Below are 27,446 nucleotides of genomic sequence, written 5' to 3'. Positions count from 1 at the left end.
GAAATGAAGAACTCCTCCATCCTTACCATGATTCATGCATTAAAAGGAATAAATTATTAAAATTAATCCTAAATTAATTAATATTAGCAGATGGAACTCCATGAGGGATTAGCGAATTATATCCATCTTCTAATCGAAAAACTCAGTAATTTTAGGTATAAAGATAAGAAGAAAGCACTCCTCCCCACTAAACTGGAAGAAATTACAAGGATTAGCTCAGTTTAATTTGCGTGTTAAATTTCTATATCACAAATAGCTGGTAATTTCTTTTATTCTTCTAAGTTTAATTACTTTGAAGAATAACGTGTCAAGAATTATATAGAATGAAATAGGACTGACCATAAAGATTGCTGCGCGAATAATGCAAAATATATTAATAAGAGAGGCTGGCACTTTGAACTTTATTGTACCGAATAAAGCGTCATCTTCCCCAGCAATTTCATGTTTTTTTTAAAATTCACTCATTTTTTTACAACTCTTTATATTGTATAGTACATTTTCATATTTCGAATTAACATTCTTTATAAAGATTTCTTTTTTTATGTAGTCATCAGTCCCCTTGACAGGTCTGGTACTATTTCGACTACTAGAGCTCTGATGACTACTGATAATGTAAGCTTAATTACAAACACCCATCAAATAGAATTTTCAGTTTTGAATTTTAACGAAGTATAGTTTTAAAACTATTTGAGTCACAGGGATAGTTGTATTTTGATAATATGAAATATTTAAGCAGCATTTCATAATACTTAGCACTTCGAAAGTGGGTCATTATTTATGTATTATTTACAGTTTAAATACTCAGAGCATTATAATCAATATATAGCATTTTAAATTTATTTGAAGAAAATAAATATATTTTTTATTTAGAAAGAAATCTATCAATGAAAATTCTTGATCATTTTTTATGGAAACAAATTAATTCTTCGATGTTAAAAAAAGTTAACAAATCATTATCAGATTCTTTATTATAAGATTTCAATATAAAAAAAATCAGACTGAAAAAATGACAAAATAAAACTTAATCAAAGAACACATAAAGAGTTGAAAGAAATCTGAAAGATATTTTACTATAAAAGATGCTATTTTTTATTGGCTTTGATTTCAAGAAATAATTTTTTTTATGCATACTTAGAATTTTTGAACTTTATTAAATAAAAATATTGACATATGCAATTTTTACTGTTTTATACAAAATCCTACCATTTGGTTTAGGAAGTTAACAGCTGGAATATGAGAAACACACTTCTACTCCGATAATTATGTCAAAATTTTCAAAAATTTTCTAACGTAAACACTATTAGATAAATCATTTACTAATCATTACTTTTGTAATAATAAGCTCTATAATTGTATCCAATACTATTTATTCGTCTCTTGTGATTTACTAGATTATTTTTTTTAGCAAATAGCAACAATGCATCCAAGATACACACGAATAGAAATGAATGAGATTACGTTATTTTTTTTCAGGTACTGATCAGAGACGATGCCTAAGGATTGAAATAGAGAAAATTATGTGCGTAGTTCTTCTTCCCAATCTCAGGCATAGGCTGTCCTCAACGATTCAATATGCAGCAACACTTTTTATAAATTCAAATATGAAATTTCATCGACAGGAATCTAGAAACCTAAACACCCGCTTCACCAAGTCATGCCTCGTCGCCTTATTGCCAGCATTATTGGAGAGAGTGATCGGTTTAGGAACAAAACGAACATCTATGGTTTGCAAAAAAGAATTTTTAAGCGTGAATAAAAAATAATTGAAAAAACACAAGAAGTTACGCAAGAGCAATTGTAGGATTTAATATGATCCGAAAGTCTGCGTCAAAATTACATGAGCAATCGACATTCTGATATATAGGACATACTCATATATAAAAAGGAAAGGATGAAAAAATTTGTGGAAAAATCATGTTTCATTTACGTTTCCATCGTCCCTTGGGTCACAGGGTTCCCTGTTACGCCTGACGATTATGCCAGTATAAAAGCGGTTTGAGATGGTGAAACTGCATCTGTTGATGCTATCACAATCTTGTTTGGAACAAGGCTGTAAGAGCAGCAACGAACTCGTTAAAAGAACAAATGAAGATGAAAATTGAGAATGAGAAACATGAACTTTTATACATATATGAACGATTTCTGAAATGAGATTCTAATAACTGCAAGCATAACTATTTTTTCCTCGCTTATATAATTGATTTTTATTCTCTCAATTATTGCAAATGCCTTTTTTGATTTTTTACAAAAAAATTAATAATAATATGAGACTTGAAACGAGTTAAGTATTAGTGTACATTGTAAAATCAAGCATGAGATATGTCATTACGATTAAACGAACACAGTAACATACAAACAATTCTCAGTTTGATTCTGCTTTTTTTATCTTCAAAACAAATAAATGAAAATCTCATGAAATAAACAATTATTTTTGAACCATTAGCTAGTAATTAGGGAAAATATATGAACAGATTATGATCACTTTTTTAGTGTTGGCAAGACGATTTGGTATATCTTGGCATATCGGGCGAATAGTATTCTAAATTTCCACTATTTCTTCTTATCAACTGGTGCGATTGGTGACAGACAGAAAGCAGGCAAGGGTTAGAAGAAAGCAAAACACCAGGAAGAAGAATTTTAGGAGGTTTATAGTTCTGGTTAGAACCATGAGAACATTTCCGTCACGGCACCACTGTGGCAAACCATAATTTGTGACAGGTTAGTTCAAACACTAATGAAACTTGCAGGAAAATGGATTTTCAAGGGAATTTAACCACGAAAAATCTTTGCTGTTAAACTGAAATCCAGTTTGTTGTTGTGTGGTGGTTAATTCACCTTCTAAGTGGACAAGGATTGTTCTCTAAATTCCCGTTTGCACTATCTTTGATAGACAGTGGCTCAGATGCAGCAATAAGAGAATGTCAGAATACGTCTGGAGACTATTTCTATGCTTTCTGGTCGCATTTTCGTTGTGGCGACTTTGGCGTGGAATCGTCCGTCCTCGTCGATGAACTCTGGTCGGTCTTGACCTTGTTTTTCACGCAGACATAGACGGGCCGGTAAAGGACGACTGTCTCGCCCTCTTCCACGCATCCCATGGTGCCGTCGTAGACCTGACCCAAGAGGAATTCTGGGCCAATATACATACCTCCTTCCACATGGTCACAGCACATCTCTGAGGAAAAGAAAGAGGCAATATAAAATGTGAGTATTGTTAATATCAGCATTAGCCTTTATATTGCAGTTAAGTTATATAAAAAAAAACCTCCTTTATTTCAGTTTTTAAATGCCTGATTTGCCAAAGATGGTGTAAAGGACCTGGAACTTTAGGCAACGAAACATTTATGAGCTTTTTATCCATATGTATCTACTAATATGCATGCGTGACCAAACATTACAAAGTTATACATAAATATATGAAATTTTGTAATTTTTTAAATTATCAGTACATTACAAGATAAAACAGCTTTCAGGAATATTCATTAACATGCATTCTAAGTCATTTCACAGAAATTCATTATAATTCATAATTAATATTAATGATTACTATACCGTATCATATATTATTCATTACTTACTATATATTATCATATCATTAATAATTTATTAACATAACAATATACTTACAAATAAATAATGATGCATATCATGAGTTTTGAGGAGAAAAAATACATCAAACAACTTACAGTTTCATTTTGTATAAAAGTGTCCCATTGTCGGTAAAATCGGCATAGAATTTGTTTTTTTCTTTACAAATTAAGAAAAGTACTGAGTAAAATCTGGGAAAACTCGGTTTAGATGGTTAGTCATGTAAGTTTTAATGCTTATATAACTGCCACGTTTATAAATGAGAATGGTAAATTTGTTCACCACATTACATTTTATATTTTTGTTTCCCATATGAGCTTTTTAACCAGCTGGAATTTTTTTATAATGCTATTTGCTTAAATAATGAAAAATATTGAATGCAATGAACACTGAAACCTTATGGAAATAATCATCAGTGTTTAACCAATATCATTGTTGTTATATCAAAATATCGCATGCAAAAAATAATATATTGCAAAACATACGAGATTTTGAAATAACATTTGAAACCCTTGGAGATATGTAGCGTTTTGAAACTATATACGACAATCGCATATCACATACAGCAATTTGAGAGCAAATGTATATAACCAATGTATATGTTTTGCATCAATAAACTGTTCTGGCAAACTGAAATGCGACATTTGGCAACAAAAGACAATTTCGAAAGAAACACAGAATTCCCTTCTGTTATAATTTGTGATCCTGATTTGGCGTCAAACACTATACTTGATAAAATTGCACACAATTGGTGACTACCTTGTGAACAGAAAAATGACATTTTATGTCAAAATTCATCTTTAGCAAGAATGCTGTCCAGCCAGCGAAAAAATACCCAAGAATTCTTATGCTGAAAAAATATTACTGCGTTAATAACTGATTTCTGCCATGAATGAAAGGTTAGATATGAAAATTTCACTAAAGATATGAAAGAAAATTATAAAAAAGTGTTCTTTGGAACTTACCGTATTCTATTTTAGGTTGTTGGTTCGAATTGGGAATTCTGAAAGGGCAGGTAGCTATGGTTATAGGGAAATTCATATGTAGATCATCACCAGATTTCTCCATCTCGACCCAAACCTGCGAAAAAAAATTGTGGAAATTTCATTGAAAATAATATTGGCTTTAATAAACATTTTTAAAAAAGTTAAATTGCACATATACTACTACAAAGAAAGTAAAATGTTCAATAATATTTGTGTATGAAATGCAATTGATTAGATTCTTTTCAGTTTTCCGAAATAATTAGTAGATGGAAAGTACAAAGCTTAATTCATGTAAAATGCACTCAAGAGTGTGGGTTGTTGCTCATTTATCGAGTGCAGGTTCTTTACAACCATCACCGAGGGAAAAAAAGGAAACAAATCAATGATTTATTATCCCATTTCCACAAAATTGGTGTCGATGTAAAGTGATAGGTTTAGACAGATCAAGTTAATTAACAAGTATCTTGAAATTTTTCTATAATTCGATCCAAGAAGCGTTTTTATGTTTGTGTATCAAATTTTATTCTGAAATTTTCTGTAGTTCTTCAGACATACTAATTTTATTTGCTGAAAACAACGCCCAAAAGCAGCACTTGGGACCATTACATTAAGTAAATCACAGCTTGTAAAAAAAAAAAAAAAAAAAAAAAGAGAGAGAGAGAGACTTTTTTGCGTTTTTATTTACAGGAATTTTGGAAGAATAAACAACACTGTTCAGATTTATCCTTAATAGGAGTATATTAAAATTCATTAATTTGAATGAAGTTTTAGATTAAGTCGTCTAAAAGAATGCTTCCATTTAAATATATGTGAAAATAATAAATAAATAAGCTAAATGGATGAAATTTTGTGGAGGTCTAATCATCAGATTTGTATATCTGTGTCAAATTTTGAAAGTCTATTTCTCTGAGAAGATAATACCTCTCGGTCTATCTATTCCGAGATATTGAAAAATGATTACTTATAAATGTAATATGCTAGAAAAGTGAAATTCAGTTTAAAGTTATAACACCTAACCTATTTTTTATTGAGTTTTAGATTCGAATAGCCAAAGAGATAAGAATTAACATATACTATAAAATGAGGAGGTTAGTAAAATACGGAAAAAGTATATTAGTAAAGTATATTTAGTAAAATACGGAAATTTTTTAAAATCATAAGTTGGCTGAAAGTTCTTGATATTACTACATGATACTTTTAAGTCATTTTTTAATATTTGTTGGCTATATGGTATCTATAAACTGCGTGATGAGGCTGAAAATCACTCATTAAAGTATCAGGAAAAAAATATTATTATAAATAGCTGCTGTAAGAATGATAGAGTGATGAACTTTCTCTCTATTGTCCAATAGCGGATGTAAGCAAGATAAACGAATCCAGGCTGGCACATTATCATGCAACTAGTTTTCGAACTAGAGGCTCAAAACTATGCTTTTACTCAAACGAAAATACAAAAAAGGAGAATATTTTATAATTCAGAGGAAATCATTTTAAGAATATTCTGAATATATTCTGTCTAATGAATTGAATTTTTGAATCAGTGCTCAGCATTAAGACATTGGATATAATCATAAAAGACACTAATTAATTTCCTTACTTTAGATTTTATTAATTTACTGAATGGTAGAAATGGTGCAGGTGGTGCTAAGGTGACTTCCTTCCATTTCTCTTTCATTTATATGCGAACGATAACTGCTAGCAAAGAGTAAAAAAATTATACAAGAATTTCCACAATCAATCACTTCGTAGTCAAATTTTGTACGGTATAAGTGGAAAAAATATCACTCTTTTAAAGAAAGCAAAATTTATATTAAATTAAAATAGCCTGATCTGAAAATAAATTTAATATTTAGGCAATTGCGATATTACAATGGCATTTGAGGCTCGTGTTTCATGAAGAGTAGATTTATAAATACAAATTTATTTCTTATACGGTTACTCTAAAAACGAGCTTTGCAAATCGACTGTGGGATTTTACAATCTATGGATAGTTCAAAATACATTTGGATTATACCCACAATTTTTTGAATTCTGACATTTTAGAATGTCAGCTTTGTTCTCATTCAAAAATTGTACTATGTTGCAATTGACTTTTTCCTTCCTTTATGACTAAAAATTTATAAACCATATTGAATATTCCATATTTATACCTTTATTTCACGGGATTATGAAATACAATAATTTTCTTTTAGGGAGTGAAAATGTTTTTGAGAAATAAAAAATAGTTTCCGAATTACAGTCAAAAGTTCATAAAACTCGTTTAACATTAGTTATGTCATTTTTCAAAATCCTGCAACTCTCGAAATTATCATCAAAATTCCATAAAATTTTATTAAGAATTTAATTTTTTGACGATAAACCTAATTAGGAAAAAAAAATTTGTTTTTTGTAAGGGAAAAATTTCGAGATAGTTAACTCGATTAATCAATTTGTTGATTAAACAAACCTGTCCTGTCGAGTCAGTTCCATCGACACCAATTTTGAGAAGCGATAATAAATAAAATAATTACAAAGGCGTTCATTTTTTTTTTGGTGTTGACTGTATGGTGACTTAAACTCATTAAATAATTTTTTCCCCATTTGTTTTCAGTATTGAAATATTTGCGCCTTTTTTTAATGTATAGTCATGGTGACTATCTGACGGTATTGTTTAGTATTTTTAACAAGCTATTTCCAAATAAAATATATTCTCCATAAAAATATATAATTCAGTAAGAAAAGAACTTCTTCAAGCAGTAATAATAGAATAAATGGAATTCCATTTATTGACGAGACGTTTACAAAACAGACGATATTTTTAAAAGTATTTTCAAAAGTACTCGTTTTGAAATGAAGAGAAATACTCAAAATACCGTTAAATTATAAAGAAGGAAAAAAAGTCGATTCTTTTCGATATACATAAAAACGAACATTAAAAATTTCAAAACACATCTGAAGTATCAGGTGAATAACTTGAGATATAGTTCTTCGAAGAACTCTTACCTGTATTTTATTGCTTTCAATTCAGACTTTCAGCTATAAAAATCAAAATAGGAAGCAGATATTTTGGAACTTTACCGGATTTTAATCTACTAAAAAGCGTTTTGATATCTTTTGGAAGGAGTTTTCTTCTGTTCTACGAAAGATTAGGCAAAAGAAAAAATTTTTCCTGTCAGAATAAGATATTTCGATTTTTAAGAATTCGGATATTTTATTTTTTATAATTGAAATTTATAGTTATAGTTTTTCTGTTCAAACGGAAAAGCTCCTTGAAGTATGAATGCAAGACTTTTAGAATTTTTTATTTAAATGTTGACTTTAAATTTTTAAAAAATAAAATTCTTTCTTTTTTAATTATTGCTTTATTTTCACTTAAATGCTATTTTATATTCCAAAAAATATTTTATGTTTGAATTTTTGCAAGACTTTGTTCATTGTCAAATCTATTTGTAAGCTTTTGATTTTCTATTATAAAAAGCAAAGAAAGAGAAAAATTTGTAACCGTCAAAACATTCGGTTAAAATTAATATTTTAGGGAATCTTTACCTAAGTCAAAAAAAGAAACGTTTATTGAAATTACGACTTATATTTGAGAAAGGATAACTCAACGTAAAAAAACTAAAAAATGAAATTTGGCATGTAATTTTAACAGTTATCGCTCTAATAAATCCTGCAATGTTAAATTATTTACCTATCCTATCTATCATTAGCATATGAAAACCATAATCCAAAAATGTAACAAGCTAGATACATGAAATTCAGTAGGAGACTTTGCAACAAAAATTGTACATTCAGCGATTCACTTTGAAGGCGAAAAAATTTTATACTCATTAATTGTTTTCATAATTAAATAATGGCCATTCATGATATTGTCGCCAATAAATTTAAGAAAATGCTATTTTACAAAATATTTCTATTTATTTTCAAAGGTAAGAAAAAAGGCTAACAAAAACACTCACAATGTCTGTTTTAGGTCAAGATTAAATATAAGAATCAAAAGAAAGACACGTGCAGCTTCTAGAAACTTTCGATCCATTTCTACACGATATTGCCAACGGTTGTTATTGTTTCGGGTAGTTTCATTAATCCGACTCTCTTTTTAGCTTCCAACGCGAGTTCGCAAATTGTACAGACTAAGTCTATGGCAAAGAATATCGACGTGCTCTGATTGGTTTAATCCTTGGTATCTTTTTGGCAATGTTTTACCTAAAAGATACCATACCGAAATATATTTTTATAAAAATAAATAAAATTTGTGAATCCCCCCCCCCTATTTTTTACGGTTCACATGTAATATTAATCTGGAACACATATACAGCTGAAAAGATCAAATCCTGAAACCTAAATTCAGGAAATATAAAAATTACAATTTATTAAAAATATTTTGTGTGTGTGTTTCTTCTTAATATTATTTTGATATAACTAAAAAAATCAGCTACGAAATCACATATTCCGTTAACGCTTACATATTTATACGTTTTGGACATTAAGTATTCATCTCCCCATATGTAGTTGATGGGAAAGTACGGTAAATCAGCAGTTTTACCGTTGTTTATCTTCTGAATTCTTCCTTCCTTGTTTTCAATCATTATTTTCTTAGTTTTCTGAAGTGCATGCTATCAATATGTTCTTTTGTCCATTGTCATATCTTCGCCTCAATATTTTTTTCTTTTTTTTTTTCTTCAATTGTTTGCCAATTTTTTGAAATGTTTGTCATAAATATTAAGCGTTCTTAAGACCACAGTTATCCTCCCCCCCCCCTTCTCTCACTTTGCAGTGTTCTGAACAAGAATTCTTTAATTTTGTCCATCCTACAATTTTACATTTTTCAAAATTTCGATTAAAACTAGACGATTTAGAACCTTAGTTTTAGTTAATTTTTGAATAATATGTGAGTTACTTAGCATTAACCCTCTTATGTACAAGTTCCCTTCATGTGTGGACACGTAATTATTTATTTATAATTAAGTAGTAGAGCTTTCAAACAACCTTGAGCTAAGATTTCTGAAATTTTCTTTGAAATCTTGCCAGCAAGAAGATTATTATCTTAACTATGGGTACACACATATGAGATTAAAAAAATTAATACGTTTTTGTTATTCTGAAAAATACAAACTGTTATAAATTTAAAAAGGGTAATCATTTTAAAAGGGGTATAAATTGTTTAACAAATCTTTTGACATTCAGATTAAGCGCTTATTTATTTGGATATTCTAATGGATTGATATTTTGTGTTTTTAGGCTGACTCGAGCCAAAATATTATATGCTTTTATACTTTTTAGCTTTTAATTTATCTTTTGCATGTTTCAAAAGCATTCAAAACTTTTGCCATCATTTAAAAGAATTTCTGATGCCAATTTCGATACTTAAAATTTATTTTTAATGCTGGAGGGTGAGTATGTTGAATTATCTCTTAGAGTTTGAAAAAAAAATGGTTAAATTCACGTTTGAAATGGATGGGATATAATTTCTTTACTAAAATTGAATGTCAAAATGATTGAGAAAGATTTACTCAATTCGATTTTACGCACAGAAAATATTCCTCATGAAAGAAAAAAAAAAAAAAGGCTTAGTGAAATTTATAAAAAACAAGTTATTTAGTTTTAAGACATTGTGACTAAAAATTTTCCAGAGGAGAAAATAAAAATTAAATTAGGATCACAGAGTAAAATTTATCAAGAATAATTTGTGTAATCGGTGTTAAAAATAGGCAGAGTGCAAAAGAATACTCATGCGGACAAAATAATATCGTCGATCAATTATAGCGTTAAAAATAAGCAGAAAAAAAATAATAAGATGTAGAATGCTCGAATCATTTAGTCTATTCAGATTTATTTCTGTCTTGTCAAGGAAAAAAAACAACTCTTAATTCTTCTCCTTTCTTTGCCTGAATTCAGTTCCAAGTAATTTAAATGTTTATTTACTTTATAATAATTTATTAAGGTATGGATAGTGTTATAAGGCATCTTCATCATTGACTGTTTCATAATCACCTTAATATTTGATAAAACGAGAGAAATTTCTTTTAATGACTATATTTTGCGAAGAATAAAGAAATGAAACTTTGTTCTGCATAATTATTACGAAAATCTGTATTCAATGAATTATTAAACAATAGTGTGTAACAAAATATTCATCAGATAAAAGCTGGCATTTTAGATATGACAAAATCCAGAATTCACAGATGTTTTCTTTTGTTAGAGAGATTATGAAATGTTTTGTTTTTAATACTCTGTGAAAATTGCAACCCACAAATGGAGGGCTGGAATGTTTAATCCAGCCCTCCAAATTATATATGTGCCAAATTTAATAGCTTGGTCTGTTTTGCAGAACGCCAACACACACACGCACGCACGCACACACACACACACACACACACACACACACACACACACACACACACACACACACACACAAAAGCGCGCGAATGCATTTACAATTAATAGAGATAAATTCTAAAATTCATAATTCAAAACGTTTAATTCATCCTGATATTATATAATTCGTGCGCGAGAACTTACATTTACCGAGAAGGCGGAGGTTCACTGAAATATTCTTAAATTATTCTAAACATATCGAAAAACAGCGTTACAAATAAATGTGGTCCTTCATACTTTCAGAACATAATAAATCTGCAAGAGTCTGCACACTCCTATGAGCGTGGGAGGCATGACTGGGACTACAAGGCTGGAGGAACTGTCGAACTTCGATCTCGTGTTGGGACTGATGGGGTCTCCTCTGTACTCCAGCACCGTATGGTTTACTTCCTTCGTCATGCCCAGGACTCCCCGATCGATGAAGAACTCCACATACTAGAAAGAAAGAAAGAGGATTTTTTGAAGTATTAACGCTAGCCGGTCAAGTTAAGACATGGAAATAAATAAACATGCAACAAATGAAACTTCACAATAAAAATTGTGATACAATTATTGCCTCTGCTCTTGAAATTTGCCTTCCATTTGAATTTCCTTGAAATCTGCATATTATATTTTTATTTCATAACTAAAATACGAATTTTAAAATTTCAACTGAATTTTGTTTTCTAGATTTCTTGGCAAAATTCCCATTATTCCTGAATTAATTCTGGAATTTTAAATTCTAATCCAAACCTTTTACCTAAAGATATTAGTTTTTGATATACTCATCTGAGCTCTTTTTCATTCACCTGCTTCTTAACAAAGAAAATTCAAAGCATGCATCTGAATTTTAAAGATGGATAATTGGAGTAAGAAAAATTGATATGTTATGTTTGTTGTAAGATGGACAAACTGGCTCTGTGCCATAAAATTCAACGTAATCACAATTCAGAAATTTCGCAATGTTGATTAATTGCAATAAACATATTTTTTCTATTTAGCATTTACGATGAGGTTCATAGATTTTTAATACTAGGGTTTATCATAAATAAACAACTACATAGTTGTTTAAGCTCACTTGAGCGGCAGCCTCCTGTGGTCGCGAACTAGAAAACCCCTCAGTTCAGACTGAGTTCTCGTGCCAGCTGGACCAAGAGATAGACGCTTTTCTACTAAGCAGGAGACGAAATTCTCTTATCTATTAATGTTCACATTTATCTTCTGTTAAGCGAGAGTATGATCTATTATTGCAATTTTAAAATGCTTTAATAATTCAATCAGTATTAATCAAATCATAACTCGATATCTTTGTTAAGTTTCAGAGTAAACTTTTAACAAATGAATGCAGTCTATTTATTGAGCTAGAGACAATAATATTTTGGAACATTATTTTCACAGATGTAATGATCATAGGAATATATCTAATCTGTGGAAATGTGACACACATGGCATATTTCCACAAATTATGTATTTTATTGACTGATTGCATATTGTATGTTGTATTAACTGATTTTCACCCAAATAGTATTCGGTTGTTATTTATTTGTAATGGTTATGGGAACTAAGCCTTATCTATGAAGATACACCTCATATGGAGCATGTCCTAAGTTGTATTAACTGAGTTTCGACTAAATAATATTTGGTTATTATTTATTTTGGATACAAATTGAAAATTTGCTTGTTCGTTTCCAACTAGTTTCATTTGTCTTAAAAACACCAAGGATAAGATTTTGCAGGACTTTATAAGACTCCCCCCCCTAAAACACATTGGTCTCCATGGAGCTCACCGGTGCCCGCCATCTGATTATTTCAATAGAATATTGGGGATCACAGGTGATCGGAAACGTAGACTGAACTTTGATTGAAAAGTAGACTAATATAGTGCTGCTGATCGTATTCTCTGTGTACATGTTGTTGTGATTTGGACTGAGAATATTCTTTGAAAGAAACAAAATATATGTTCATTTGTAGTAAAATTGTTCCATTTACTTTGTGGTGGGCATTGGTGATCGTATAACAACAACAACAAAAATCACGTTTAATTTTATTAAAAAATACTTTAATAAAATACTGATTATATTTATATATCCTCTCAGAATAAGCCTGAAAGCCAATAGTCACTTTTCAATCAAATGATATGAGATTCTATAGCGATTAATGTGTCAAATAAAGATTTAAGATGGTTTATTTTGTTATCAACTATAGGATCATTTGCAGTTTTTCTGATTAACGGATTAGCAAACTCAATGATCAAGAATAGAAGTATTTTTTAGGCCAATAAATGCAATTTCAGAAATGAAGGAGTTCCAGATATGCAAAACTTCTGTGCATTCCTTGAAGTCGTCTAAAGACCACAAAAGACAGCAGGAATGATGTTGGTTCGAAGTGAATTCTTCGCCAAAGACTCTTATAATAATCATCGCATGATCTGCCACAAAGTTACTGATTCCTTCCACTAGATATTATTTTTATACATTTTTGTCCCGCGAAGTTAGGGCATACAGTGCTTGGACTTGTAAAGTAAAAAAAAAAAAATATATTGAAACATTTGTAGCGAGGACAGTTTCACCTGTACAAGCTTGAGCCTGATCCTGAGCACCTCGTCGCTCTGGTTGTCGATGTCAGCTTTCAGCCGGATGCTTTCCCCACAGCAGTACGCGGATCTCTCCAGGTTGCTACGGACACTCACCACCCCTCTGCGACAGCACAGACAACAGGTGGCTCGCTGGTCAGCACCCATCAGTGGTTTCTACAAGTAAAAAATGAAAAAAATAAATTTCGAAAATGTGTTTCTCTCATGAAATGGATAACGCATTATATCTCAGAGTTTCTTGTAGATACATACTTTTTATGGTGAGATTATACTTATCAGTATGTATATATAGCAAAATGATGCAAATAAAAAAGCATGTCCACGAAAATCAATTGGGAACATAAAGAAAGACAACAGCTAAATGGATATACAGTTAAACTTACCAGAGTTATAAATCATGTAATGATCAATCTATTTTGCTAGCTTATTTTATTTAATGAGTTTAATAGCTCTGCCATATCGTGAAGCAATAAGTTCCTTTTTAATTACAGTACTAAACCTATTTTTATGGTGACATTAATAAAGAAATATTAACTTTTTCTACTTTTAATACCTTTAATAATTTAAAGAAGAACTCAAATTTCCGTAAATGTTCAGTTGTAAATTCCAACTCTAAATATGTTTTCTGTTTTATCTCGACTGCTGGTACCAAACGTGAAATTATGATTTTTCATTTTCCTTCAAAGTAAACTGACAAAAGAATACCCATATATATTTCTCCAGATTTCTGAGGGACTGTTTTTGCTAAATTTATTAGGCGAGAATAATTTATATTAAAATTTAACAAGGCATTAAATTAGAAATTTCTGTTTATCTCATTAAGAATGATTCTTATCTGAGATTCAACATTTTTATTTTCATTTGTTTGAGAGACAATACAACTAACAGAATTTAATCTAACCTGACAGTCATACACAATACATATTTTTCTCATCAAACGACATAATATTAATCTAATTGTATGCACCATATCAAATTTGACTCTCTCCATGGACCCATGTAAACTCACCACTATTTCAAGATTATATGCACATCTCCGCTTGGATCAACTTGAGATATTTTCTTAATTCCTTTATGCTTTGAAAAAGCAGGACACGTATTATAGCAGATTGGATGTTATTGTAAGAACTCACTGATTTATTGATTTTTATACTAAAGCCATCTATCCGGAAAAAGATAAAGGTGAAGGAAGGTCTTTCCCCTCACATCCAGTTAGAGATTACAGACAGACTCTCATTGCCTAATTGTAAATAAACTTCAAGTTATGTAAACAGTGAATAAACATTAATATCATTGCTCGTGAATATATTAATGTTCTTTGACAAAAAAGGCCCTGAATATGTGAACTCTTATTCAGTGAATCAGCAATGAGAAGAATCTCATTATTGAAATATAAAAAGTAATGTACAAATAAATAACAAATATCATGTGCATCTCAGCATTTGTATCAGTACAAAAAATAGCTTTATAAGCAAAATAATTTTTGCCTAAAAAGTGATGCAAACTCTGCTATAATTTATTTTTCGTATTCGTCCCAGCCACAGTTTGCAAAGTTATTCTAAGCAAGGTTCTTTATTATTCCAAATAGGATATTTTGTCAACTTTTTCTGTTATTGATATCATTTAGGCTATAAAATATTTTTTGATGTTCTATATACGTACGCAAAGTTTTTCAGGCATCTCATATAAATAGGAAGCTATAATCGATCATATAGATTCATTAATCAATGATAAACTTAACACAAATTTAGCTGAGTTAATTTGTTTAGGAAATTCAAATGAAATGATTCTGATGAATATTTATGAATTATTTTTAGATAGAATTGTTGAAAACTCTGATAGATGCATTCATGGACAACCAAATTTTCACAACTAAAAAAATTACATATAGAATTTTGGAATTTTCGATAATTTCTGAAGCTTTAAATAATTCAGGAAGTATTTTCTGATCTTGCTATACAAAGATGTAAGTTGCAACTTCTGTTTAGCAGATTAGTAGTTTGCAATTAGCAATAAAGCAAATAAATTAAAGCTATTTGTACTAGATCGTGAGAGATAGTCATTCCCGTAAACATTGTTTAGATTGGAGGATTAGAAACAAAAATACAATAAATAAAAGAACTAGAGATATTTCCTAACTTTGTTCGTACTACTGCGAAAATCAGCTATGTCATTCAACTAATGGAACATTGGTATCAACAATATAATAAATAGAAATGTTTTCTGTCTTATTTGTACTAGATAGTAAGAGTTAATTAATCCCTTCAGCCAGTGGTTGATAGTGAAAGGTTGGTAATAATAATATAACAAATGAAATTATTTTTCCTCGCCTTGGTATGTATCTATCCACCTAATAAAAGAAACGGAATTAATAACATAACATCGTTAGCTGAAAGGACTTGCACCAGACTAACGAATTTATATGAACACTGTGCTCTGATTCCTGAATTCTTATTACAATTTCTGTTCCACCATCTGCTGCATTTTGCATTCACGCAAGAACTCAAGAGTTAGCATAAATTTAATTGAATTGGGAAACCGCCTCGATCGATGATGGTTCGCGTCCGGTCCCACTCGCTTTCACATTCAACGCATCCGATATTCAGACACACCAGATCTTTTTCTCAGTTCCAGATTAAATTTATTGAACCGAATCTGTTGTCGGTTCACGTTCTTAAGAGATGAGGGCTGACGCAAGGAGCGGAATGAGAGAAGAAAACAGCTCCATTTTTGGGGTGGAGATCTTTCGTGTCACGTTTCTTGACATTGACTACTTCGTTTGCAAATGGTCCGTTATGGAAAAAAGGGACACACTTTATTCTTTTTGAATTAGATTCTTACTAGGCTGAAGAGGTGTTGGAAGGAGATTGGGGTGGAATTTCGTGACTGGGGTGAACAAAGAACGTTAGGGGGAAAAGATTAGATAATTGGTTGCTATGTCTTAGAATAATATCGAATCAAGAATAAAATTTCATCGATATTTTTTAGAAGAGATTCTATATGATATTTTCTTAGGGTGGCACGTTTTAAGCGAAAAACAGTTTCAGATATGCGTTACATTGTCCTTGTTTTAACAATGTTGGAATACAGATTTTTATGAAATGACATGTTTTTAAGTTTACAATGAATGATTTTGCAGAATCATGCAGTGTTCAACAAGATTGATTCTATTTTTCTTTGCTCTTATGTTTGGCTAAGAACAAAAATAATTTTTTCTCTCCAGTATATTAATTACAGAAAGAGAAAATATTGTAATAGTAGAAAAACCCATGATTTTGACAGATCTCCTTGCTTCAGATCTCCCTGAGTCCGGAAAACACTTTTTTCGAAATATTTGGCTGTCTGTTTGCCTGCGACAACGATAACTCAAAAACGATTTCAGCTAGACGGATGAAATTTGGTATATAGTATCTACGCTAAATTGCCTATTTATATCAAATTTTGAGCAAAATCCGTTCAGAGGAAGTCTGTCGGGATGTTTGAGTGTAAGTTAATCCTTTCTAGGGCAGCGGGAAGTATGCTTCCCACCAAATTTATCACTCTTTGTATGAAATTATGTAGGTTGGCATAAGTTTTCACAAATTTTTTTAGTAAGTCAGAAACGTAGAGGCTTTAGTTCTTTATCTCAGACAAAATGATGTGTCTTGATTTGTTACTTAATTATTAATTAACTAAATTAATTAATGAATCAAATTAAATTTATAATAAACTAAATGAATCCCTTTTCTTATTCTAATTTCAAGCCTAAAAATATTTTAACATAATATGACTGGAAAAAAAATGGCCCTTTAAAGGGTTAACTTGATAGTTATAAAATGAAGAGGGCTAGATGGATAAAATTCAATGCACATATTTAACATCTATAATGTAGACATCTATCAAATTTAAATCATATCTGTTAAGGGGTTGACCGTCTGTTAATCTGTATTTTTAGAAACATATCAATGCGATAACTTAGTATGTAACTGTGTAGTAACTACTTATATTTAAGTCATGCAGTGACTTAAATATATTAAATTTGGTATGGAATTGACACAATTGCAAATTTGTGTCAAATTTTTGTTTCAATCCTTTGTGAAAAACTCACCTAAAACACAAATTGGATTTACGGATACCATGAGCTGCATGCCAGGGATTAATCGTTAAAAGACAAGACATACAGGATACAATAGATTCAGTAAAAATGCTAAATTCATGACAATGGCTAATATTTGGTAACTATTGTATGTTAATTCCATGAAAGACGTTCCTTTGGATAACACATTTATTTGAGGGTATCCAAATAAATGTGCTACATTTATTTGAGAGTATGAGATAAAGTTTTGCGGAGATCACTACCATTAATTTTCAACTATTCTGTCTGTCTGTGAACATGACAAATGATAAATCAAGAAGCCTTTGTGAAAGATCGATGAAATTTGATGTGTAGTTTTTATTTTATATTTGTAGATTTCTTTGAAATTTTGAAAGACATCCTCTTTCAGGACATCTGTCTATCCGGCTGCCCAAGTACAAAGGAACTCGATAATTTCAAAACGTGTAGGGCTGGGTAGATAAAATTTGGTGCTCAGGTTTAGCATTTAAAATGTATACTCTATTTGAATGTTGAACGAAATCTGCGAAACGCTTGACAGTTTGTCAGTCTGTGCTTTCGCACATAAATAAACACGACAGTCCAAAAACGCTATGATTTAAATAAACGACTCTTGATATGTGATCTGGATTTTTTTAAAATGTAGTTCTGTGTAAAATTTTGGTTTTATTTGGTAGAAAAAATAGCTCCCAAAATACATTCCTGCTGCGTAGTACAAAAAACGTTGATATGGGGGACTCTGAAAAAAAAAAAAAAATGTCTAAAGACTCGTGGCGCTCACGGCCTTGTCTAAGACCCACAATTTTGTACGGGGATAAAAAGGTCGGATTACGCCCTTATTAGAGAAAATGCGAGAAAGTTCCTTGGAGATCATTGCTGTTGACTCTTGATGAGGATCTATCGAAACCACAATCAACCATAAAGATCGCAAAGAGAGATTAAAAATCGCGCATAAAGAAAGATGAAGACTTTTTATATTAGATGGATGCACTATTTGCGCGTGAATATTTTAGTAGGTAATGATAAGGGATATGTAAATTTTTCTTTATCCAGGAATTAAAGTATCTTTGCGAACATCCGAATGTAGAATTAAAATTTCACTAGTAATAATCAATTACTTAATTATTAAATTCTAAAAATATTAAAATATTGTACTGTCTCTCTTTTATTAAGTAATAAGATGGTTCTTCTTTCCAAGATTACGCGGGAAGTAATATTTATTTCGATTTTCTTAACTCTTTAATTGGCAAATAACAAAAAATAGTATAATAAAATTTTTTTGGGTGCAATATTAAATAAATTGGAAATCATGTATATTTACGTGCTGAAATTGTTTCATTGATTGATTAATTAATTAATTATGGTAAATTTATGTGAATTAACTTATTTAGCATACATCCGTGTACGAAGGCATGCTCATGAAAAGCATTTTGAGTAGTACATCTTCATAAGAGCCAATGGAAACACGTTGATTTTGAGCATCTGTACCAAATAAACGGTTACTCAATATTTTTATTTTCATCGAAATTTATATAAAAAAAGCAGTCCAAAAGTCAGCGTTTCTAATTTTACAGTGGAGGAAAAAATTCTAATTAATTATATAATTTCTAAAAACGAATAAAAGATTGAATTTTTTTTCCAAAACTTTTGCTTAAATAGTTTACTCAAACACTTAAATGTCAGCAGTTGGGACAAATTAATTTAATTACAAATCTTAAGGTAGCAGTTGGGACAAATTAATTTAATTACAAATCTTAAGGTAACAAATTAGATGATCATGTGTGGCCTTGACTTTGAGAGAAATGATAAAACACGTCATTTTTGCTTTTCTGCACTTGGATGCTTCATAACTCTTTGGTCCTTATATTTCTGAAAAAAAGTAATCGAAGACGACAGGCTGTTAAACTTGTTTTTAACCATACAAAACCTTTTACCATCTCAATTTATGGGGCATGTGGATAATTTATCCACTCTGGATGTTTCCCCCCTATACTCAGTTGAAGATCTAGGTCACGGTTTCGGATACTTTTCATCATTTCTGCTCTTCTTTTGCCCAACAATTCGAGAATTTCTCTTTTTTTAAAAAATCTTTTTTTATACGATAGAAAATTACGGAAAAAAAGTTATGAATAATAATTAATAAAATAAAAAAAATAAAGATCCTTCGTATTCTTTTTTATTTATATATTTTTAAACTGTGTCAATTTCTTTTAGATTTGACAAATTACTTATTTTTTAAACCTCTTTTTAATATTGTAATATTTAGAATTCTTGCGCATTTTTTTTATCGTCCTTAACTATCATATCATCAGAGCTCAACTTTCAAACACAAGTCTTTGAATAATATATTATTACAGAAAATATGAATATTTCAATTCTTAAAATAATATGGGCATGAATGTGAATTATAATATCTTTGTTAATCTAAAAATGATTCCACAAAAATTAACATAATCAAAATTATTTTCAAAAACTATGCAACTTTCTTACATGTAAAATATGTAATTTCACAGAGTACACGATACATTTTTTTCCCATGGAAATTTAAACCTGAGTGTTATCCCAACTTTGTAATTACAGCAATTCTCTTTTTAGTAGCAGTTGGTATTAAGAAGGTGCTACGTATGTTATTATATATTTAATATTTTAAGTCAAAAGAATTATAAGTATCTGATATAAAAAGCTTTTTACTCTGTCTTTTTCTTAAAACTGCTAATCTTTTCAAATTGTCGGTTTCAACCTTAAAATTCTAATCTTTTTCCAAGCCTAACTATACAGGGTTCACTAAAGTCATTCTGCCCCAGATTGACTTGAGAATAGCCATAACTATTGTCACAACGTTGGTAATCTATGTATACATAGTAAAGTGGTTATGCACTTTCAGCGCCATCTGATGGCAAACAACGAAGTTAGCATTCTTATCTCGGAAGTGGTACAAGGTACGGGAGAAAACACCTCAAAATTGTGCAGCGTCTTCGTTTTGATACGAAAAGGATCTTGAGGCCATAATAATAACAGAAAGTATAAGATGCGAGTTTGGTTTTTATTTTGCAATGGTAGATGCAATAATTACCGTGCATTATTGTGCATTCACTCATTGTCCATTTCGTTGTGATGTTGCTTTCACGATATAACCTTTAATTGAAACAATTAATCAATTCGCATTTCAAAACATTTAATTTTCAAAACCTGATTGTTTTAAATTTAACGGAAATCATTTGAATTTTTTATTACTTTGATATCATTTTGGCAATTCATAAATTTGATATAATAATAAAGTTAATAACGTGAAAAAATGTCATAAAACGAAAATAATGTTAAAAAAATACAGATAATAAACTAAATAACTATTGTTTTTTGACATTATAACGCCCATCATTTTACAAGGCTTTGAACTAGAGATTTTTATTACCTATTTTATTTGTATTATAATTCTTCTTTTGTTTTCAAACCTTTTGAATTTTCATCTTATGATAGACCTTACTGATCACTAAATACGATTGCTAAATACTTATTGATCACTTTTAACTTTCACATCATAAAAACACCATCCACATATGAAAAGTTAAGATGTCTGATTGAAGAATCATATTTCCTTAAAAGTTTGTTTGGAAAGTAATATTTAAACAATGCTTTGGAACTTTGAAAGACTAATAGAGAAATTTAATTTTGCGCTTTCTTTTGAAGCGCATCTTTATATGGTTGATTTAAAGCATCTTTATATAGAAGAAGGTTATCTTTGTATGGTTGATCTTTTTCAAAGTAATATCAAATACCATTTTAATTTCAGAATGATTGTAATAATTTTTACATGTTTAAAAATTCGCTTGTAGATAAATTTGTTACAATTTATTTTGCAGTTTCCTGATTGATTTACGAATCAAAAACTTTTTCCAAGATCTATAACTGGCGATGTGCGAAGATTTATTTGCAATTCGTAAACTCAACTTTCTTAACTTCTTTTCATTGTTTTTGGCGAAAGGTAAATGCTATTACAATGTATAACATATATCTTCGATTATGTCAGGCATTATACATTAGATAAATGACATTCCTTTATTTAGAAGCTATTATATTTGGAAGGAAAAATATTCTGTTTCTTTATATTAGTTTAGCTAGTTCTTCCGGAGAAGAATATTAGTTTTCATAGTTGTTTAAATATTAATAAGTTATTAAGTTTAAATATTAATAAGTTAATATTAACTAGTTATTTAAAATTTTATCTTAAGATTGAAAAATATTAAATTAATAAATCATTCGACCATGAATTATTGCGCGTTCTGATTAAATAAAAGCAGAAATGAATATCCTATTTCAAAGTTAATGCCCAAATAAAAAAAAAAGCAATTATTTATCGTAATTTTAAAGCAGAAAAAAGAACGCAGCTGAATGGCTTGATAGAGCAATGTAATTAATGTGTATTTCATCATGACAATAATAACATGTATACAGATTGTGTAATATATTAAATTAAAAATAATTATCAAGCCAGAGAAGAAAGGTGTTTAGAAAGAAGATGTTATGTGTCATCAATAATAAGGTGAGTTTTGAGATAATGCAAGTATTGCTCTTGTGAGACAATATTTTCAGTAGTAGATATGGCTGAAAAAATCTTTATTTTTAATTAAATTAGATTTTAATTTCATTTTGAATTTTGAAAGTTGCTAGTTTTCTTCCTCTTAGCTTGAACAGCATCTGTGACTAATTTGATCAAATAAAAAAGAAAAAAGTAAATTTGCATTAAAGACAAATAAAAAAAATTCTTCTTTATATATAAAGAGATGTTTTATCTCTATTACTATTAAAGGAGGATGTGTAAGTTGATGCTTTACAGGGCAGAATGTTTGACTTAAAGCTATCAAACTTGGGACATGTATGTGCACTTAAAAGAGTAAGAATGTGCATCCTGGAACCATTTTGTTGAAATTATAATAAACTATAATTTAATCGAAATTTTAGCGATTTTCCACGATAATTTCGGAAAATATTATGGTACAAAAATAAAGTTTACGTCATTTTAAAATTAAAAAGCTTCGTCTTTTTAATGAAGTCTTTTTATCGTCATAAATGAAACCCAAAATTTTTTCATTTTTATTATTACCATTTCAACCTAATTGATTTTTGATTTTTATTCCACTGTTAAGGATCAAGTAATCAATATTCGGTTTAATTTTCAGTATTGAATCAACTTTATTTTCTGTAATTTTCCTTAAAACATGTCTTGAATAAAATATTTGATTTCTCTGATAATATTTTAATTCATTTGCTCAGTTAATATTTTGATTCAAATGGAAACAATTTGTTTTTTAAAAAAATCGCTCACTTTTTAATCATCTTTATATTATTACGCTTTTAGCCTGCCATTTTGCTTTCTTAGCATTGAAGCACAGATGTAAATGTATTTTCTCGAATAATAAAAGGATTATTACAATGATTCCTCTTTCTATTCTTGTATTTTATACGAAATATGATTAGATTCAGCAATATGCTACTGGATTACATGAATTTTAATCGCCTTCTTTTTAAAACTAAACTTCACATTTTGGGTAAGATAATATTAATAGTAATAATAATAAAAAGAGAGGTTATTATTAGCATAACTGCTTAATGTTTTCAAATTTGTACAAACTGTTTGAACTTCAATATTTGAAATTTAAAATTTCTTCGTCAAGCTAGATGTTAAGACTAAGTTATGCACAGAAGATTCAGTTGAAATTTTATGTAATAATGAATCCTACGAACCGATTGGAATAAAAATAAAAAATCTGTTAAAAAATAAAAAAAAATATTTATATAATTGTCTAATATTTTTTTTAATATTCAGACGTTTAATCGCGAGAAAATATTTCAGTAACTAAAAGAAACCATTTGCTTTTTCAAAATTATATATATTTCCTTAAGTCGATAAAAATAACAACAACAACAACAAATATTTATTTAATTTTCGTCCTTTTTTTTTCAAATAACATTTTACTTTATATATAAAACTTCCGCAATTCTATTTTAAACGAAAAGATTCATGATTATCATATCCATTTCGTTTGTTTTCAATTCTGAATTTGATTCCTGAAAACTCGATAGCTAGCCGATAGATGGCAGTGCGAAAAATCGTCTTAAAACAGACGATTCTTTTTCGTGTCTGTTTCCAGACTAGCCAAGATTCGATATCGAATATTAAACGATTGGTGTCAGGTTCACTGAGAAATGATAGATTTTCGATTCTAGAGATTTCGTACTGCCATTCAGGCTATGAAAGTATCACGCACCATTAAAAATACATTTTTTAATTACTGATTATTTAAAAATGGGTGAATGCTATTACTGTGCATTTACAAACAAACTGTTTTGAGAAAAACGAAAATGAAATTTTTTTGTAATATGACAGAGTTTGGCTGGCATTCAATCTGTAAGTTCCCTCGCGTGACATGCATGGTAAAAAATGTTCAAAAAGGCATTCATGGTGGATTCTTGGATTCAATATTACCAAATTGGATATCTAGTTAAGTCAATAAGTAGTATCTAATAAGGATGTCTCGAAATATTTAATTAAAATTTTAATTAATTAAAAATTAATATAAAATTTTATTGTCTTTTCTCAATAAATTCGTAGAGTATTATTCACAAAACTCAATTTTTACATCACAGTGAAATTAAAAATTAAGCTCTTCTCTGATATGATTTTTTTTCTCGTAAATGCATTCTCTAATTTTAATATATATATTAAAGCAATATTTTTCATTATTTTATTTCTAATTTATGCTATTATTATTATTTTCTAATTTATGTTTAAGCGCATTTAATACATTTTTAGTAGAAAATTACTGCTCCTATATAATTAAAAATGAATTTTAAAATGAAATAAAAATTGACGTATCAGATTATCATATAATATTTTGAATTACATGTTCAAACTTTCTTAAATTTTTTCATAAACGAATTGACATGATGAGAGAATCGGGATGAAATTATGAGTAGCGTCTAGATTTCGACTGTAACAGTTATAGATAGAATCGCATCGCATTATGTTGTGAATGTACTTTATGGTCCTCTTTTCTATGCTCTAATGTTTAATTAATCAATTTTGTAGCTATATGATTGCAGCATTCAATCTACGATATAAGATAAATGTTTATAAAAAATAGGTGCAGTATAAGTATTCATTTTTTGCTCTGGATTTTTAAATTTAGCATGATAACTCACAAAGTTAGTAGACAGAATTTCAAAATGATTCTCCTTTTTACATCTCTTTGAAAGATTCAAAGAGAAGTTGTGGTTAACAATTTTTTCAAACAAGTTTCCAACTGTAGGACTTCTAAAGTCCTTAGCAATATGAAGGCATCTTTTAACATTAATTCATGCAAATTTTGTTTCACATTTCAACGCAGTTTAAATTAATATCATGTTAATAATTTATTTTAAGTTTTTTTTAAATTTAGTAATTTATGAAAATGTACCTGTTTTTATTTACGTATTATGACTCATGACATTTAGGTATCCACGTTTGTAGACACTATTATTTAAGTAAATACTCGGTTTATACATAATTAATAATTATGTTAGTATAATGAAAAAAAATTATACTAGATAAAAAAATTTATTATTATCCTACTACTTTATAATTCAAAGAAATTGTATTTTGTTTTTAATAAGGCAACTAAATTAATTTGGCTATTAGGTTCATACCAACTTTTTAGTCCAGCGATTAGCACCTGACTTCTCCCCTCCCCCCTCCTCCTCGACCCAGCAGCCGTAATTGATTTATTCGCTCGGAAAGAAATTCGTAACTGCAAGTTTCGTCGTTATATAGAACTTAGAAGTATTAATTATTGTTTCCTATTCCTAAAAGAGGCAATATTTGGAGGGGGAGGCTTGATTTTTTACAGGAATATTTCTCATTTTAGTTTAGTGGCTACTGTAATCTTAGTGTGTTCTCTTTAGTAATCCTGAGAATGAATGGAACGAAATGATAAGATTTTATGAGGGAGAAGTGGCCTCAACTATCAAACAGCAGATGCAAATAAAGATGCTCATCAAATATATCAACTATATGGATGAAAATCTATTTTAAGGAGTAACGCATTAGAACAAGACAGGTCTCCATCTTGGTTAGGATTAGGATTAGGAAATTTTGTATAGTCATTTTTTATAATTACAAAAAATTAAGTGATGCTTTCAAGATTCCAAAGAGTTTTTTTGTGAATAATATCAGAAGAAAGTATCCCAAGATAAATATTGAAAAAAAAAATAATTCTGTAAGTTCTAATTTAGTCACTGTGACGTTTCACATTGATTTAAAGTTTGATTTTAATTCTGGAAAATGGTATTCATGTCTACGTTATATGCAAGAAGCTAAAAACATCTTTTTCCTTAGCCAACTGACTTGGTTGTGAGCCAATAGCATGTATCATAATAAGATGCAGTATGAGTCTTCTTTACATTTTTCAGGGGACCGGAAGAATAGTAGTGTAAATCTATCGAAAACGAAAAATGCCGGAAATTCATTTACATAGGCAAAAATTCTCTGAGAATCTGAGATGAAAATGTTGAAAACAACAAACAAAGTGGAACACAAATGTGGGGTATTCTCAGGGTTTACAAGAAGAATGCAAAATGATAGTTTATACACAATGGAAATAGTTAATATAATAACCTAAGATACCACAACTTATTAATGTAAGGAAAGTATTAACACTTAACATATATTTATTAAGAAATGACATAAAGTTAATACAGGGGCAAAACATTGCTTAAAAACATAAAAAGGTACGTCTTGACATCTTATCGTCGGACTCTCTTCTGCCTATTTAGGCGCGAAACGTCCAAGTGATTAACATGACGTAATCAGTAACGCAGCATGCTCCGTACAGAATATGAGAACTATTAAATTATAGCTCGCACATTAGTTAATACTGATTAATGAAAGAGAGTTAAGTTGCTAAGGGATATTTTAAATTCTTATTTTATATTTTATCATTCTTAACCTTAGGGCATTATTATTGCTGAAATGGAATTGCAAAATCAGGTTATCTAATTCTTTAGACTGATAAAGTAGATACTAGTTGTTTTATGTTAGCCTTTCATTCCAAAATATTTCTAATATTCTTTTTTTGAAAAATCAAGGGAGGAAGAATTATTCATTTTATGTATTCCTTATGGTTTTTTTGAAACCATTATCAATATACAGAAATGATCTATTTTCATCGTTTATATTTTTTTAATAGCAATTTAATCTTTTATAAAAAAAAAAAAGCGTCATCATCACGGAAGAGGCTTTTTCCTTTTGACCTTAAAAACATATTGAAAGAGAAACATATTTTACCTAGAAAAAGTGTTTCGGTACGAGAAACTGAATCATAAATCAGAAAATTTTTGAAGTTTTCTATTCTTGTCTTGACCTTGCTGCTTTAATTTGATTTCAGATCTACTTTCTTTTTCATTCCCTTTTTTTTTATAATTTTATTTTCCCGTTTTGGCTTCTTAGAAAAGTGGAAAATTGATTTAATCCATTTAATGGATAAGTTTGATATTTCAGGTCTAAAGACAGTATTTTTTTATGTGGTAATACATGTAATACATTTTTTTCGTTATATATAACTATTTAATGTTGAATGTGAGCTTCAATCATTTTCATTTCACATTAATTTTAATCAGCCGTTCTGTTTTCGATGAATCTTATCTATCTATATGTATACTTATAATAAAGATGAAAGTGTGTATTGGCGCCAACTATATCCATTTGACCTACAGCTGCCAAATTTAACACATGTATACCTCGGAGCTATTCTTTTGAATATTTAATAAGAATCTTAATTGATTAAAATTAAATCGAAAATTTGGTATAACTTTCGAA

At 29.5% G+C, this 27,446-nt stretch overlaps 1 protein-coding gene across 1 annotated transcript in view; it reads right to left on the bottom strand.

The window, feature by feature from the left end:
* Positions 1-1,090: 1,090 nt before the first annotated feature.
* LOC129981288 (arrestin domain-containing protein 2-like) overlaps positions 1,091-27,446 on the bottom strand; it is a 228,655-nt gene continuing 202,299 nt past the window's right edge. The window contains exons 5-8 of the mRNA XM_056092061.1: positions 13,480-13,659; positions 11,169-11,366; positions 4,554-4,668; positions 1,091-3,175 (exon numbers count right to left, since the gene is read on the bottom strand). Of these exons, the coding sequence (XP_055948036.1) occupies positions 2,946-3,175; positions 4,554-4,668; positions 11,169-11,366; positions 13,480-13,659 (723 nt within the window). The 3' untranslated portion in view covers positions 1,091-2,945. The remainder of the gene's footprint in view (positions 3,176-4,553; positions 4,669-11,168; positions 11,367-13,479; positions 13,660-27,446) is intronic.

Source organism: Argiope bruennichi, chromosome 8 (genome assembly GCF_947563725.1).
Source record: "Argiope bruennichi chromosome 8, qqArgBrue1.1, whole genome shotgun sequence".
NCBI classification, from domain to species: Eukaryota; Metazoa; Arthropoda; class Arachnida; order Araneae; family Araneidae; genus Argiope; species Argiope bruennichi.
The sequence above is the reverse complement of the archived record's forward strand: the minus strand, read 5'-3'. Positions and strand labels throughout refer to the sequence as shown.